This window comes from Podarcis melisellensis (assembly GCF_964234715.1).
Source record: "Podarcis melisellensis genome assembly, chromosome: 16".
In the NCBI taxonomy this organism is placed as follows: domain Eukaryota; kingdom Metazoa; phylum Chordata; class Lepidosauria; order Squamata; family Lacertidae; genus Podarcis; species Podarcis melisellensis.
Genome location: NC_138533.1, coordinates 19,609,430 through 19,625,173, shown reverse-complemented (window position 1 = coordinate 19,625,173; position 15,744 = coordinate 19,609,430). Strand labels below are relative to the sequence as shown.

At 48.6% G+C, this 15,744-nt stretch overlaps 1 protein-coding gene across 4 annotated transcripts in view; it reads right to left on the bottom strand.

Moving 5' to 3' along the window:
* Positions 1-15,744, bottom strand: part of NOS1 (nitric oxide synthase 1) — a gene marked incomplete at its 3' end in the record, with an annotated part of 178,885 nt that overhangs the window by 74,898 nt on the left and 88,243 nt on the right. For all 4 annotated transcript variants that reach the window (XM_081892213.1, XM_081892212.1, XM_081892215.1 and 1 more), the window contains exon 2: positions 3,500-4,586. In XM_081892213.1, coding sequence (XP_081748339.1) covers positions 3,500-4,239 — 740 coding nt within the window. In that variant the 5' untranslated portion in view covers positions 4,240-4,586. The remainder of the gene's footprint in view (positions 1-3,499; positions 4,587-15,744) is intronic.

Here is a 15,744-nt window from a genome sequence, read left to right as displayed (position 1 = left end):
CAAGTAGTTCCCTGTCATACACCGTGTAATTCCTCTCGGACTTATTCAGCTTCCGCGAGAAGAAGGCACACGGTCTCCACTCCGACGCACTCCTCCCCGGTTGAAGAAGGACCGCCCCTACCGCCCGGTCGGATGCATCTGTTTCCACTCTCATGGGTTTTCGTAAATCCACATGCAGAAGTTGTTCTTCCGAGGCGAAAGCCCTTTTCAGTTCTTCAAAGGCTCGATCCGCCTCTGCCGTCCAAACAAATTTCTTCTTGCTGCTGAGACAGTCGGTGATGGGCGCCGTCAAGTGGGCAAAGTTCTTGATGAACTTCCGATAAAAGTTCCCAAATCCCAAGAATCTTTGCACGTCCTTCTTGGTCTTCGGTGTCTTCCATTCCAGTACCGCTTGGACCTTGCCTGGATCCATGGCCAATCCCTTGTCTGACAAGCGGTACCCCAGGAATTCCACCTCCTTGGTATGAAACTGGCATTTCTCCAGTTTCACCCACAGCTGGTTGGCTTGCAGCCTGCCCAACACTTCTCGAACGTCCCTCACATGCTGTTCCTCATTTTCCGAATACACCAACACGTCGTCTAAAAGGGCCACACAATTCTTGTAGAGCAAAGGTCCCAGAACGTGGTTTATAAAAGCTTGAAAACACGCGGAGCCCCCTTGTAGACCGAAGGGCATAACGAGGTATTCAAAGGCTCCCAACGGGGTAAACATGGTGGTCTTCCATTCATCTCCCTTCCTTATGCGTATCAGATTGTACGCCCCCCGCAGGTCCAGTTTAGTAAAAATCTTTCCCTTCCTTACTCTGGTCAAAATGTCATCAATTCGGGGCATAGGGAAAGCCAGGGGCTCCGACACTGCATTGAGGGCCCTGAAGTCACACACCAGTCTCGGTTTGTCTGTGTTCTTTTTGTCCACAAAAAACACTGGGCTGCCCCCCACCGCTCGGGACTCTCTGATGAAACCTCGCTTCAAGTTTTTGTCAATGAACTCCCTCAGCTCCTGCATCTCCCTGTCTGACATGGCGTACAGCTTGCCTACTGGGAGTTGGGCCCCTGGGAGTAGGTTGATTTGACAGTCAAAGGGTCTATGCGGTGGCAGTTTGTCTGCTTCCCTTTCGCTGAATACGTTGCTCAGATCTGCGTATTGCGGGGGCACCTTCCCTTTGTCCATCACTTCCATCCCCGCTAGGGTGACTCTGTCTCCTCCCGAAACCTTCCCCTCCTTGCAGTGTTCTAGGCAATGCGCTGACCCAAAGGAGACCACCCTCTGATGCCAGCCCACTAGCGGATCGTGTAGCGCCAGCCAGCTCATCCCCAAAATGATGGGCGCTCCTCCCAGGATGGCCACATTAAACGCTATCTGTTCGGTGTGCCTTGCCACTCTCATTATCATCGGGACAGTCTGTTGGCTAACTTCTCCCCCCAACAGCTCTCTGCCGTCAATCGTAGTCACCTGCAAGGGGTTACTTAAAGGGATAGTCTGTATCTGGTGCTCAGCTGCAAACTCCTTACTCATGAAATTACAGGAGCTGCCTGAATCCAAAAGCGCCTTGACCTTTAGTGGGTGTCCGTTTGGCAGTTCTAGTAACACCTCTATCACTAAGGCGGGTCTGGGGGGTTCTGGCATGGGCACTTTCATTGCTCTTTGGCCTGGCTGCTGTGCCCCAACGGTGGCAGCCAGGCGTTGGCTTTTACTTGCTCCTTGCCTTCCTCTTCCTTTCCCCCAACAGCTCCTGCCATCCCTTGCCATTCCTTTCTTTGTGGGCAAACTCTGGCAAAGTGCCCTGGCTGTTGGCAGAGATAACATCTCTTGGCGCTCTTTCCCTCCTTTTTCCGCCCTTCACTGGGATTTGAAACTGCGCGCGCCCGCGCTGTTCCAACTTCCATCGGCTCTGCCGGCGGGAAAGGTGGCTCTGGAATGTCTGGAATGCGGAACTCCCTCCAACGGTCTCCTTTCCCTTCCCGCTTTTCCATAGCCCTCGCCTCCTGGCGCGCTCCTATGGCCAGCGCAGATTTGGTTAACTGGTCCATAGACTCCGCCCTGGGGCCCCGGGAAAGCTCATCTTTGACGGTTGAAGAAAGCCCCTCTTCGAAAAGCATTTGGATGGGCTCCGCCGATAGGTCCCACCCCAATTTGTGAATCAACATGGTAAATTCAGTCCAGTACTCACGAACAGATCTGCTTCCTTGCTGGCAAGCCATTAACTGCCTTCGCACCACCCCCTGCTCAATATCGCTGGAAAACATCAGGTCCATGGCACGAAAAAACTTCCTCGTGTCCTTTAAGATCTCATTATTCGCTGCCATCAGGGGTCTAACCCAATCTTTCGCCCCGGATTCGAGATGGCCAATCACATACGCCACTCGCGATTCCTCATCGGGGAAGTCATCAAACTGCAAGTTTAGAGCGTATTGCATCTCTGTTCTAAAGGCATGATAGTTCCTGGGATCCCCCCCGAATTTCTGCACCAATCCTGGCACCTTTCTGGCGAGCGGGGTGGTTTTCTCCTTTCCCTTTTCTGCATCCTGAGCCCTCCTCTCCTCAAGCCTCGCCGTTTGCAGCGCCAACTGGATCTCCAACTCCCTGTACCTTTCTTCCAGGCTTGGACCTCCTCCAGCTGCTCCTGCTCCCCCGGTTCCGGCTGGATTGCTCATGATGCTTCTCCCTGCACAAGCTGGCTTTCGGAGACTTTCGGATTGCTGTGATGGGACGATGAGCTGCTTGTGCGTAAAATGCAAGTCCCTCAGAGTTTGATCAGGCTTTCAAACCTCTGCCTGTGACGGAGCCCCTCCAGCATGGCTGCGTCAATCACTAGTAGAATCCGAAAGTGGCTGCTTTCGGAAACGTTTCCAACATAAAAGCTCCTTAACGGAAACACGTCGTCTGGCCTCTCGGCGTGACAGTTTCCGTCGAGGTGTGGGTGTCCCTATAGGAGGTCCTGAGACCTCCCCACTGGTTTCGCTTGAAGCGTCTCTGAGCCATCCCTCCGACTCACTTTCCCTTGGAGTTCTTGCTCGCCCTCTACTGGTTCCCTCTTCCGCTGCTACTGCTCTCTCACCCTCAGTGAGCCTTTGCGCCTCCGGCGCTTTAGATGTCAGTTCCCTGACAGATATATAGACAAATTAATAAATAATTATAAATAAGAATTTAAAAAATGAATAAAACAGTTGATAGCCCTTATCATTTCTGCTCTCAATGCTTCTTTCTGAGGAACCAAGTCCTACAGACACATTTATTTATTATATTTATATACCATCATTTCTTCCAAGGAGCTCAAGGTGTGGTGTACATGGTTCTCCACCTCCCAATTTCATCACCACAACAACCCTGTGAGGTAGGTTGTTAGGCTGAGAGATCTCCAAGGTCACCCAGTGAGCTTCATGGCTGAGTGGGGATTCGAATCCTGGTCTCCCAGGCCCTAGCCCACCACTCTAACCATTACACCACAATGGCTCTCTGCATATCACATCACCAAACGTGCAAAGCCAAGGGACCTACCCATCCACCTGGACCTCTGCGTCTCTTGTGACCATCCTGGGCTGCGCATCTCCGTTGAGCTCCTTGCTGTTGCTCTTCAGGAGGTCCAAGACCGGCTCGATCTCTTTCAACAGTTCGCTGTTCTCGACGCTGCCGTTGAGGCAACGGTCAGAAACGTCCCCGCTCCCTTTCAGAGAGTCCCTGGGGACGGACCCAGCGATCACCCCGTTGACGTGCACCAGGGACTCATCCCCCTGCCCATTCTCCCGGGTGCACCGAGAGCTGACAGAGCCCCCCATTGTATGGTCACCTCCTTGCCGCTGATCTTTGGTGTGGATCCCGAGGCTGGCCGGGAGGTCAACCACGGACGGGGAGGTGGCGCACAGGGGCCTGGTGACTCGGACGGTCTTGGGCGTCCCGTCCCCGGTGAAGGTCGTCTCCAGGTGAGTGGTGAAGCCCTCTGGGCCTCTCAAGATGAGGACGACATGGGTTTCGGAGGCGATGCTCCTCAGGACCTCCAGAGCGGTGTCATAGTTCATGTCCACCAGGGGGCGTCCATTCACGGCGAGGATGATGTCCCCGGTCTGGATAAGGCCACTTTGCTCAGCCGCCCCTCCTCGGATCAGGTCAGAGATGATCACCGGTGGCTTGCTGACACGCTCCTTCACCAGGAACCCGAGACCCCCAACCTTGCGCTTGAAGAGTTTCACGGAAATGACATTGGGTTGAATCTGCTGTACACTGAACACATTCTCTTCCATTGTAGTCCTCGGGTCTTCTCTGAATGGGGTGCTGGCGGTGCACACAGGCCCTGTCCTGGCTGGCTTGCAGCCTCTGGAGGGAGAAGGGAAAGGAAGGCGGTTCCTCTATTCACCTGAAGGTTCCCGATTCTCCAGACCTCGAATGACCAGAATGCCTCTGCAAGACATCAGTTGCTGGATGTCAGTTCTGATGTAGCACCAGGTCCCCCAGCCTTGGAATACAATGAAGCAAGCAGACCTCTGTGGAACATGTGAACAGAGCCAGGCATTGCCCAGCTGAAAATATGGGGCTTGCTGAACACACTTGTGGGAACTTGGGTTGGAGGTCCGCTTTACATCTTCCTTACCTACAAAGCAGGAAAGGGAGGAGGGAAAGGAAAGAACAATAAGGGAAGATTGGCTGGTGTCCCATACCAAGATGGGCTGTGCCCATGTTCTCAGGATGTTGAATGTACGAAACACATTTTATTACACTGCAGTCTGTATTAACAGGTCAGATGGCATCAAATCAACCAAATATTAACAGAACAACCTGAAATTGATGAATCTCTCCATGTCAAGGTTCTCCTTGAGCAGTGATGGCCAAACGTGGCCCTCCAGCTGTTTTGGGACTACAGTTCCCATCACCCCTGACCACTGGTCCTGCTAGCTAGGGATGATGGGAGTTGTAGTCCCAAAACCAGCCAGAGGGCCAAGTTGGGGCACCACTGTCCTTGAGGATAAGGTTGATGCTCTTACACTGGCTGTAGCAAAATTCCTCTTGGAGGCTGTAAAAATCAGAAATCGGTATGTACAAGCTAAAGACAGGCTAGCAAGGTCAATCTTACACCATAATAACTGTTGGTATATATTATGTGTACATGAGGTTTGACTGTACTGTGTATTTTGGGGTCAATGGACTGCAATAAAGCTGTGTGTGTGTGTGTGTGTGTGTGTGTTTAAAAAAATAAAGGTATCACACTGGATAGAACAAAGCACTGGCTCTGTTAAATATTTGCAAGCTTCAGATGTGGTTATCTCTTGCTTAGACTACTGCAAGGCTCTCTGTCTGGGGCTTCCTTTGAAGGTCACTCAAAAACTACAACCAATGCAGAATGTAGCAGCTCAGCTGGGGACTTGGCCGCCAGGACCATAGAACACCGGTCCTAAAGGATCTACATTGTCTCCCTGTATGTTTCCGAGCAAAATTCAAAGTGTTGGTGCTGGCTTTTAAAGTCCTAAAGCCCTTGGCTCAGTATACCTGAAGGAGCGTCTCCACCCCCATCTTTCTGCCCGAACACTGAGGTCCAGCTCCAAAAGCCTTCTGGCGGTTCCCTCACTGCGAAAAGTGAAGCTACAGGGAAACAGGCTGAAATTTAAGACCCCAAGGTTCTCCCCTGCTGGGGCTGGTAGAAGATGTAGTTCCAAGCTTCAGGGTGGGGTGGGGGCTCTGTGCTGTGTGTGGTGAGCTTAGCAGCAGGTGGATTTACAATTCTCCCCCACCCCCGCCTTTTGACGCTTCCTGGGAGTCAATCCTCTCCTCTGATCCTTCTCTTCTAAAGATCCCGCCAAAGTGAATGACAACAGAAACAATGAAGTGTAACATCTTTGCAGCTGTCACCGATTTCATTGATTCTGCCAGCTCATTATAAATAATAAAAAAGGGATTTTATTTTGGGGGGGGGGGTGGAGGGAGAAGCCTCGAAAGTGGGCGGACGGGCAAAGCCATTGAAGTTGTCAAATGGTGCAGATTTGCAGAATTGGATTTGTCATGACATTTAGGAGAGAGAAGAGGCTCAAAAGCTCTTTTCACAGCTCTGGGTGAAAGAGAGAAAGGATGGGGAAAACACAAATCTGCATCTCTGTGCGGAAGGCGTTCAGTTCCCGCATCCATCCCTGCACTCTCAGGTGACCGAAGAGGAAGAGAACTCTCAGCCTCAGTCTTCCTGTCTGTGAAATGGGTTCAATCTTCACTCATGTTTTGAACTGAGGGGTGGGGAATGAATGGCCTTGGTGTAAGCAGGCCCTGCTGTTAGGCAGAGTGAGGCAGCTGACTCAGGTATTAGATGCTGGGGGAGAAGAAGCAGTCACTGATAGCCCCTGCTCAGCTGTTTCCCTGTGTACAGCATGTGTACTATCCATCAGCCATCCTCTTGGAACAGGCTTGACAATGTGGGTTAAAAAGCAAGGAGAAAGCCCGGTAATAAAGTTGCTTTCCTTTAAATGGAAACAGGATTGGAGCCACAGTGGAAATGCAGACTAAACCCGAACTACTTGGAATCACAAAGAATATTTCTGTCAGGCTCTGTCTGCACTGCACATTTAAATACCTTCCAACTCTTTCTGATGCAAAAAGCAAGACGTACATCTTCCGGAATGCTCTCCAGGCGAGTCACGTGACCTGCACTGTGCTTGTGCCCCCCTCAAAGCACTTTTGGGAGGGCAAGATCACAGCTCCCAAAAAGTGCTATTTCCAGGGTGAGAGCACAGTGTGAGAGCGGCACCCAAAATGGCCGCTGAGATCTCACGAGAAAAAACGGGATGTCCCGCTTTTCCAGGGCACTTGGCAGGTATACATTTAAAACAGTATCATATCACTCTGGGATCATTCTGGGATCAAAACAGAACTGAGACGGCTTCTGCAATTCCGGGACTGTCCCTGGAAAATCGGGACACTTGGAGGGCATGGATAAGCAAAGGAGGCACCTCTGGGATGTCTCCCCACTTAGGGAAATGGGGAGCAACTTAGAAGAGCTGTGTCTCTCTAAAAGAGTGCAGGAACTCCAAGGACTCTCAGTTGACCGGCGAGGTGGGAAACCCTGATATCAGCACTAGTTAGACAGCAAGAATATTTAGCACTTAACACAGCAGTTCCTAGACATTAACTAACTAATCAGACAATTGGGAGGGAGGGAGCCCAAGCGAAGGCAACCGGGAAAGGATAGAGGGGGACAGCAGGGGGACCAGACTGACTCAAGGTAAGCCAGTTCCCAAAGTTCTCTTTGTTTTCTTGCTTAGGCCTACTTTTCTCCTCTGAGCTAAATTTCCCTTGCAAACTCACTCCTGCATCTCTCTCCACCGTTACCTATCACAAGGGAGGTATACCAATTTGTCACAAGATTCCCCCTCCAGAAACAGCTCCCCTGCCTCCTTGGTCTCCCCTTCCTGCCTTCCAGCCTTGACAGGGGCTGCCGTTAATGGGCTGGCAGGTATCAGCCACCAGCGGCTCCATCTTAAAAAGAAAGCCCGCAAGGGGGCGGGAGACCAGGAGGGGAGGCAGCCGCAAATCAAGAAGCCTGCTTGTCAACACCGCGGTCATTAGGTTGTTTTGCCAGACACGCAACCCCATTAGAAACCATCACATGTCAGCTTGCCAATAAATTCCCCCTCGCTCCCTCCTTCCGCGGAGATGTCAGGAGGGAGATCAGAGCCTCGCAAGCTTTTCCAGCCAAGCAAAATAAAAAAAATAAAAATAAAATCTCCCAGGGCAGAGCCCCAAGGAAGAGCTCTCGCTGCCATCCAGGGCACAGAATGATCCAGCTTCCCAGCTTTGTACATCTTCTGCCAATCATTGGAACAGTACTAATGTCCCACTTCCAGAGATGAGTTTTCTCCCTGCTCCCAAATCCATATCATCACACACCAAGCAGCAAGAACCTCCAGGGGTTCCAGGTTCATTTTCCTTGGAATAAAGGTCAGCAGGGACTATGTTGCCTTTAGGACATATGGTTTCATTTACGCATAAGTACAACCTGAGCATAAGACGGAGAGGCTCACGGCATTAATAACCCCAACAGATCTTGCTTTTTTGTTCAGCACAGTTTTGGATCCAGCACAGAGCAAGCAGGTCTCTGTGACTCCAGCTTCCAGCTTGTTTGCAGCTCAGCTCAGCTGTACCCCAGTGGTTTTTGTTCTGCTACCTAGCAGGCCGGGTGAGGGAGGGTGGAGGAAAGGCCCCACCACTAACCTGGAGGGACCCATCACTTAGTGGCAGCTCTTGCAACCTGACTCATTCTTTTGGGATGTTGATTAGGACACTTAAGTGGTCAGTTAAGACCATTTTTGTCTTACAAAGACACATGCACGACTAGTTCAGCAACAAGAATCCTTTACAGTTGTACCTTGCTTTTCAAACAGCTTGGTTCTTGAACATTTTGGCTCCCGAACGCCACAAACCCGGAAGTGAGTGTTCCGGTTTACAAACTATTTTTGGAAGCCGAATGTCCAATGGGGCTTCCATGGCTTCCGGAACCACCTGCAGCCAATCAGAAGCTGCACTTTGGTTTTGGAAGTTGAATGGACGGATTCCGTTTGACCTCCAAGGTACAACTGTATTAGGTTCTATCCTCAGGACCTCAAGAATGAGAAGGGACGTCATTGAGACTCTCTCCCACAGTGCTGGAACCTGAAGCTGAATATTGGAAGATTCAGGGCAGATAAAAGAGAGAACTTTCTTAATGCAATGCATAGTTAAACTCACACGAAGCCAACTAGATGACTTTAAAAGAGGACTGGACAAATTCACAGAGGGCAAGGCTATCCAGTGGCGTAGCATGGGTTGTCAGCACCCGGGGCAAGGCAAGTAATTTGCACCCCCTAACCCGTGGATTTGCGCCCCCTAACCCTAACCCCCAGATGTTGCGCCCGGTGCAGCTGAGCCCCCCTGCACCCCCCACGCTACGCCACTGAGGCTATCAATGGCTATTATCCATGATGGTTTGGCTCTGCCTTCACTGCCAGAAATGCTTTTGAATATCAGTTGCTGAAAACCACAGGAGGGGAGAGGGCTCTTGTGCTCGGGTCCTGTTCGAGGGTGAATGAATGAATGAATCTTTATTTGCGTCAGCCATCGACCATAGCAATAAAACAACAATATGATATACAAAGAATAGAAATAAAAAGTCAATTATATAAAATAAAATATAGGGTTTTGAATCAATAGTCAAATAGTGGATCTTATTCTGATCCCCCCAGCTAAAAACCTTGCAGCCTTTGCTGTCACCTGCTCATTTTGATCTGCCAAGAGAAAGGATACTGTGGCAGTGGTTGGGTGACCTAGAATGGACAATAAAAGAGGGGTGATAATCTCATTCCTCAAGTCTTTATAAGACGTGCAAGCCATAAGGGCATGCGCCACCGATTCGGTACTGCCATCTCCACAGGGACAGAAGCATTTTTCGTGTGGAATCTGTTGGAATCGTCCCTCAAGTACAGCCGAGGGCAATACATTCAATCTTGCAAGAGTAAATCACGTCTATATTTTAGAATTGCTAGGTTATGCAGATAGGGTGCCAGAGAGTCAAAATGGGAAGATGGAAAACAGTCATACCATGGGCAAAATTTCCTTATTGCGGCCAAGTTGTTCTGACGCTCGATATCACTTAGGCCCTGACAAATTAGACTGTTTGCTTTACTAAAACCCAAAGTGAGTAGCTGTTGTGGTGATAAACCACGAGAGTGAAGTTTTTGATAGACAGTTCAGGTTGGTGGCCATCACTGCCTCCAATGGAAACAAGTTCCATAGTTTAACTATTCTAGTATGTGGGGGCCTGCATACAAAAAAAGACATTGCCTGCAAGCCTAATTCTCTCAGTGTGTGGTAAGCTGGGTCAAAACCATGTGACTTCCAGCTGCGACACCCCCCCCCAAAAAAGTGAATGCATCAAAGGGACAACAATGGGATTAAGAATGTACATAAGGCACAAAAACTAGAGGTCAATTTTTGATGCTGTATAAGGGCACAATGTCCACAGTCATAAAATTATGTGCAGGTTGGAGAAAGCAGATGGGGATTTTCTTTCTCCTCTCCTTCTGCCATAATACAAGAATCTCATTATTGAAAAACAACAGCGACACGCAAACACCTGAGTTCCAATAAAGAGTTTTCATAACTGTGGTTGAATTGTGCCATTCAGAAACAGGGAGCTAACCCTGGCTTTGTCAGGTCAAGTTACAGGAACGTAGCCTTAAGTGCGTTTAAAAACCCCAAAACCATCTGATTTGGCAGCTGCTGGATGCTGATGCCAAGAATTAAATTAATGACAAGTTTGGCTAAGTATGAATTTATTACATTATTTTAGAAAGAAGAAAGAAAAGCACATCATCAAGGTAAAAGAGCTGGCACAAAATAGATGCTTTGCAAAAGCAGAACAAAATCCCACATTACTTTGAAAGATTCTATCTCCCATTAACATTGTTTCAGGAAAGCGTTGCCCAGTTTCTAAAGGTGATTCTTGGATTGCTCACTTTTCCCCTAGGCAGGATGGAGAAAGTGAATAGAGGGAAGTTCTCCAGCCCCCTCACAGAACCCAGGACCATGCAGCAAAAAGGAGTGTTGGAAGATTCAGGAGAGACAAAAGAAAGTTATTCCTGCATTGCATAGTTGCATTGCTATGGAACTCGCTCCCTCAGGAGGCAGTAACTTCCTTGTGTGGCTATAGAAGAGGGATTAGACAAAACCATGGGGAATAAGGCTATCAATGGCTACTAGTCACCTCTGCAGTCAGCAGCTCTCCAGGGTTTCAAACAAGGGTCTCTCCCACCCTCACCTGGAGGTGCCAGGGATGGAAACAGGGACCATTCCAGCATGTAAACAAAAGGTGCTGTGCCAACTGAGCTGCTATTCTTCTTGTTTCCAGTGGTCTGGGGCAAGCAGGACCATAAAGAAGGCTGATTGCCGAAGAATTGATGCTTTTGAATTATGGTGCTGGAGGAGACTCTTGAGAGTCCCATGGACTGCAAGAAGATCAAACCTATCCATTCTTAAGGAAATCAGCCCTGAGTGCTCGCTGGAAGGACAGATCCTGAAGCTGAGGCTCCAATACTTGGTCACCTCATGAGAAGAGAAGACTCCCTGGAAAAGATCCTGATGTTGGGAAAGATGGAGGGCACAAGGAGAAGGGGACGACAGAGGACAAGATGGTTGGATAGTGTTCTCGAAGCTACCAGCATGAGTTTGATCAAACTGCGGGAGGCAGTAGAAGACAGAAGTGCCTGGTGTGCTCTGGTCCAGGGGGTCACGAAGAGTCGGACACGACTAAACGACTAAAAAACAACAACAACAAAGGACTTTTAAGGCCCAGGGGCTGGATTCAGCCCAATCGCCTTCTTAATCTGGCCCGCAGACGGTCCGGGAATCAGCATGTTTTTACATGAGTAGAATGTGTCCTTTTATTTAAAATGCATCTCTGGGTTATTTGTGGGGCCTGCCTGGTGTTTTGACATGGGTAGAATGTGTGTTTTTATTTCAAATGCACCTCTGGGTTCTTTGTGGGGCATAGGAATTCATTCTTTTTCTTCTTCTTCAAAATATAGTCCAGCCCCCCACATAGTCTGAGGGACGGTGAACCAGTCCACGGCTGAAAAAGGTTGCTGGCCCCTGGGCTGCCCTGTCCACCTGGGGCAGGTCTGGTCATTGGCTAGATGGCATATGGAAGACGTAACTGAATAACCCGTTAGAACAATATCATGAACACCTTTCCTGGCGTTGGTTGCCAGTATGCAAAAAACGAAGCCTGAAAGGGAGAAAGACAGCCATCTGACTGCTTTGATGGTGATGCCTCTATTTACATATGAAAGAGGAAGCAGCCAGGAGATCACCCACACCCATAAAAACCTGCTGACAGCTTTCAGAAAGAACTGCAACACTGTAAAAGGGGCTGGAGCAGGAAGCAAAACAAGGACCCAGCAGTGAAAAACTTGGTGTGTCAGTTTGGAACACAGGAAGCTCCCTAGTCTAGTCTAGTCTAGTGCCTACACTGACTGGCAGTGACTCTCTGGGATTTTAGGTGGGGAAACTCTCCCAGCCCTAACTGGAGAGGCCATTGGGGATGGAACCTTGAACCTTCAGTATGCAAAGCAAATGCTCTAACCACTGGGCTACAGCTCCTTCCTGTAGGTGGCTGTCAGAATTCTGCCCACCCCAGGCTTTAAAGAAGGCTGGATAAATTCATGGAGGACAAGGCTATCCATGGCTACTCTAGGCTCTGCCTCCACGGTTGGAGACAGCAATGTTTCCAGTTGGTGGAAACCACAGGAGTGGAGAATGTTCTTGTGTTCAGGTCCTGTTTGCAAGTTTCCCAGAGGTTGGCCACTGTGAGAAGAGGATGCTGGACCAGATGGGCCACTGGCCTGATCCAGTCAGCTCCTCTGATGTTCTTATGGTGGTGATAATCCTGCTGCCGCTGAGTTAGCTTGTGGAATCTGATGGTACGTTCCTGCAATGGACCTGGCAATTCCACCCACTTTGGCTTCCTGCGGATAATGTCATTATTTAATTTCGCCACTAGGCGGCACAGGATTTTGTTTGTGTCTGGGTGGAATCTGGAAGGTGTATGGATGCTGATATTATTGTTTTGTGGTTTTTCTGCTCAGGAATCGGGAATGCGTACGAATGACGATCGCTATTGCCTTTTCTTTTGTCTGGTGGAATCAGAAATGCGTACGAGTGACAATTGTTTTTGCTTTTCTTTTTTATCCTAGCTGTCTTGAAGTCTCGCTGAATATCTGTCTCGCACGCAGCGAGATTAATCCAATTAGGTCTGCATTGCAGGTTGCCTCCTGCATTCCGTCTTAAGAACTGCAGGCTGGGAATTAAGTCATCATTTCTTACTCTACCCCCGCTTTCCCCTCCCTGTTCAACATCTTGCCTGATGAGTTTTGAAAAGCTTGCTCATGACATTTTGGTTGTCCCTAGAAAAGGTATTACAGCACTGTGGCTTATTTAGACAGATTCACAGGTATGGAAAGAGACCTCCTAAGGTCAACTATCTCAGCCTCCAGCTGAATGCATGCACCTTGGGTGCTGATCAGAGCCAATCAGTGTGAAAGGAGATGAGTCAGCTACTGAGGATTGGCTCCTGGGGTCATGCTTAAGAAGGTACACAGGAAGAATACAGAGGAGGAGTTGTTCTGTACACTCTACAGCTAAGCATTTAGGAACACTGAAAACAAGGTGCTTCAGCGTCGAGAGAACGGTCTGAAAGCTGTTACACACAATGAAACTTCAAGAAAAACATAACTTCAGTCACTTTGAAATAAGGTATTACAACACTCCAAATCATTTGCCCGTGAACGTGCCCAGAATAGAGTAGATCTCGACAGTGAACTTAGTCCAAGTAATACAGTCAAGATTTGTTGTGTTTGTTAGTATCTATTCCTTAATTGTCTGAGAAAATCTCAATAAAAAAATCAATTTATGTTAAAAAGGGAAAATAGATCTAGCTGAAAGGCAACATGCAGAGATCTGCATTGATTGTTGCAATACCTCCGTAATTATTGTTGTTGTTTATCAGATTATGCAACCTTCTAAGATTATACAATTATCTTAGAAGGGGTGTGGCTGCGAGGGGGCGTGGCTGTGACTATCACAAAGGGACTCTGCACTTCCGAATTTGCATTTGCAATTATCTACACTACTGTAGATCATTGGCACCCACAACCTGAACATTGGAAAGAGGGAGAAGAGTTGTATACACAGCCTTAGATCCTTCTGCAATGGAAACACAGAATCAGTGAATTGTAGAGAAATCTGTGCCGCCCCTTCTCTGCTTGGGGTTAGAGGCTGGAAGATGGGGACCATTCAAAACCTACTGCGAGGACAACTGCTTAGCAAAAAAAAAAAAAAGTGATCCCAGCACACTACAGAACAAAACAAGGTTCAAGCATTAGAACGTAAACATTATCCCCAAGTTAAGACAGGAGAAGTCGATTTGCTCCAGGCAGTGATCTCCGTCCTGTGCTGTGTACACTGCAAACAGCACCGCTTCTCTTCCACTACATTTCAGCTTCTTCTGAAACCTGCTTCCACTGAAGCTAGCACCATCAATTGTGTAATTAGCATCAATGCATTTCAATGGAAGTGAAACACCGAAAGCAATGCAGAAAACAATGTGAATATTTATGTAACCTTTGTGAACTGGGGGGGGGGGAGCAATTAAAAGCAAATAGCGCTTGTATTTGCTTGCGTCATTTCTGTTCCTGACCTCAGCTGAGCGTGCACACTGCAACAATTTCCATTTCGGATAGAATTCTCCAACATCCCTACTCCAGAGTGATATGGTCGTATTTCTGGACCTTGCAAAGCCAATACTGCAAAGCGAAATATACAGAAAGTCAACAAAGATGATGGAATCAAGTATTCTGGGCAGTGGTGGGTGGTGCCCATTAGGACTAGTCGATGACAGGCAGATTCAACTAGTTCTAATTTTGTCCCCTATCTGCCTCCCTGTTAAATCATACACCGAGATTATGGAGGAGGAAGCTGGCAACCAGGGCCGCCCCCTCGACTGGATGCAAGCAAGAAGGCAGGCAGGTGAGGGCTGTATAACGGCAGACCGAGTTTGGTGGTGCAGAACCCCCTTTGACATTATGGACCCATTTTAGAGAAGAGTAAACTAAGGCGCTCAAGGACAGAAGGCGAGAGTCTCTGAAGTTCACAACAAGGGAGCTTTCAAAACCAGGCTACTCATTGCTTTGGCATAATCAACCAACTGGATTCCACATACCACAGCTGAACAGGTTGTTCCCAGGCCTGAGAGACTGATCTGCTGGACAAATGTCACATAAACTACTAGCAGGGGGTGGGGAAGTAATGCAATATAGTGTCTGGCAACCTCTCCTTTATTTGAGAGATTGCTCATTAAATGGCCCAGAGTTTCCTTAATGGTGGGGAGATTCATTCTCTGGGAATGGAAACTTGTCAGAGGCTGGGAGAAGACACCATGCCCAGGCTGCACATATTTCTGCCGTCCCCAAAGAAAATTAGGAACGGTCGCTTGTAAGGGTGCTGGGAATTGTAGTTCTGTGGGGGTAAACTACCATTCCCAGGATTCTTTGGGCAAGAAACTCTGCATTAAATGCATGGTGTGCAAGCGGTCCTAGTGATCTGTAGGGCTGCCTCTGAAGTCTGTTCGGAAACTTCAGCTGGTGCAGAATTTGACAACCAGATTGCTCATCAGGGCAAGACAGTTTGAGCATATTAGACCAATCCTGGTCTGACTGGCCTGGCTACCAATTACCATATTTTTCGCTCTATAAGAAGCACCAGACCACAAGACGCACCTAGTTTTTGGAGGAGGAGGACAAGAAGAAAAAAATTCTGAATCTCAGAAGCCAGAACAGCAAGAGGGATCGCTGCGCAGTGAAAGCAGCAATCCCTCTTGCTGTTCTGGCTTCTGGGATAGCTGCGCAGCCTGCATTCGCTCCATAAGACGCACACACATTCCCCCTTACTTTTTAGGAGGGAAAAAGTGAGTCTTATAGAGCAAAAAATACGGTAGTTTCTGGGCCCGATTCAAAGTGTTTGAACCACTCACCTTCTGATCAGCAAGTCCTAGGCTCTGTGGTTTAACCCACAGCGCCACCCGCACAGCAGGTCAATTTCTAAACAAACCCCTCTCTAGCCCCCATCCAGGCAAGCAAAAGGCAACATCAGAGTTCAGCCTGCATTCACTCCATAAGACGCACACACATTCTCCCTTACTTTTTAGGAGGGAAAAAGTGAGTCTTATAGAGCAAAAAATACGG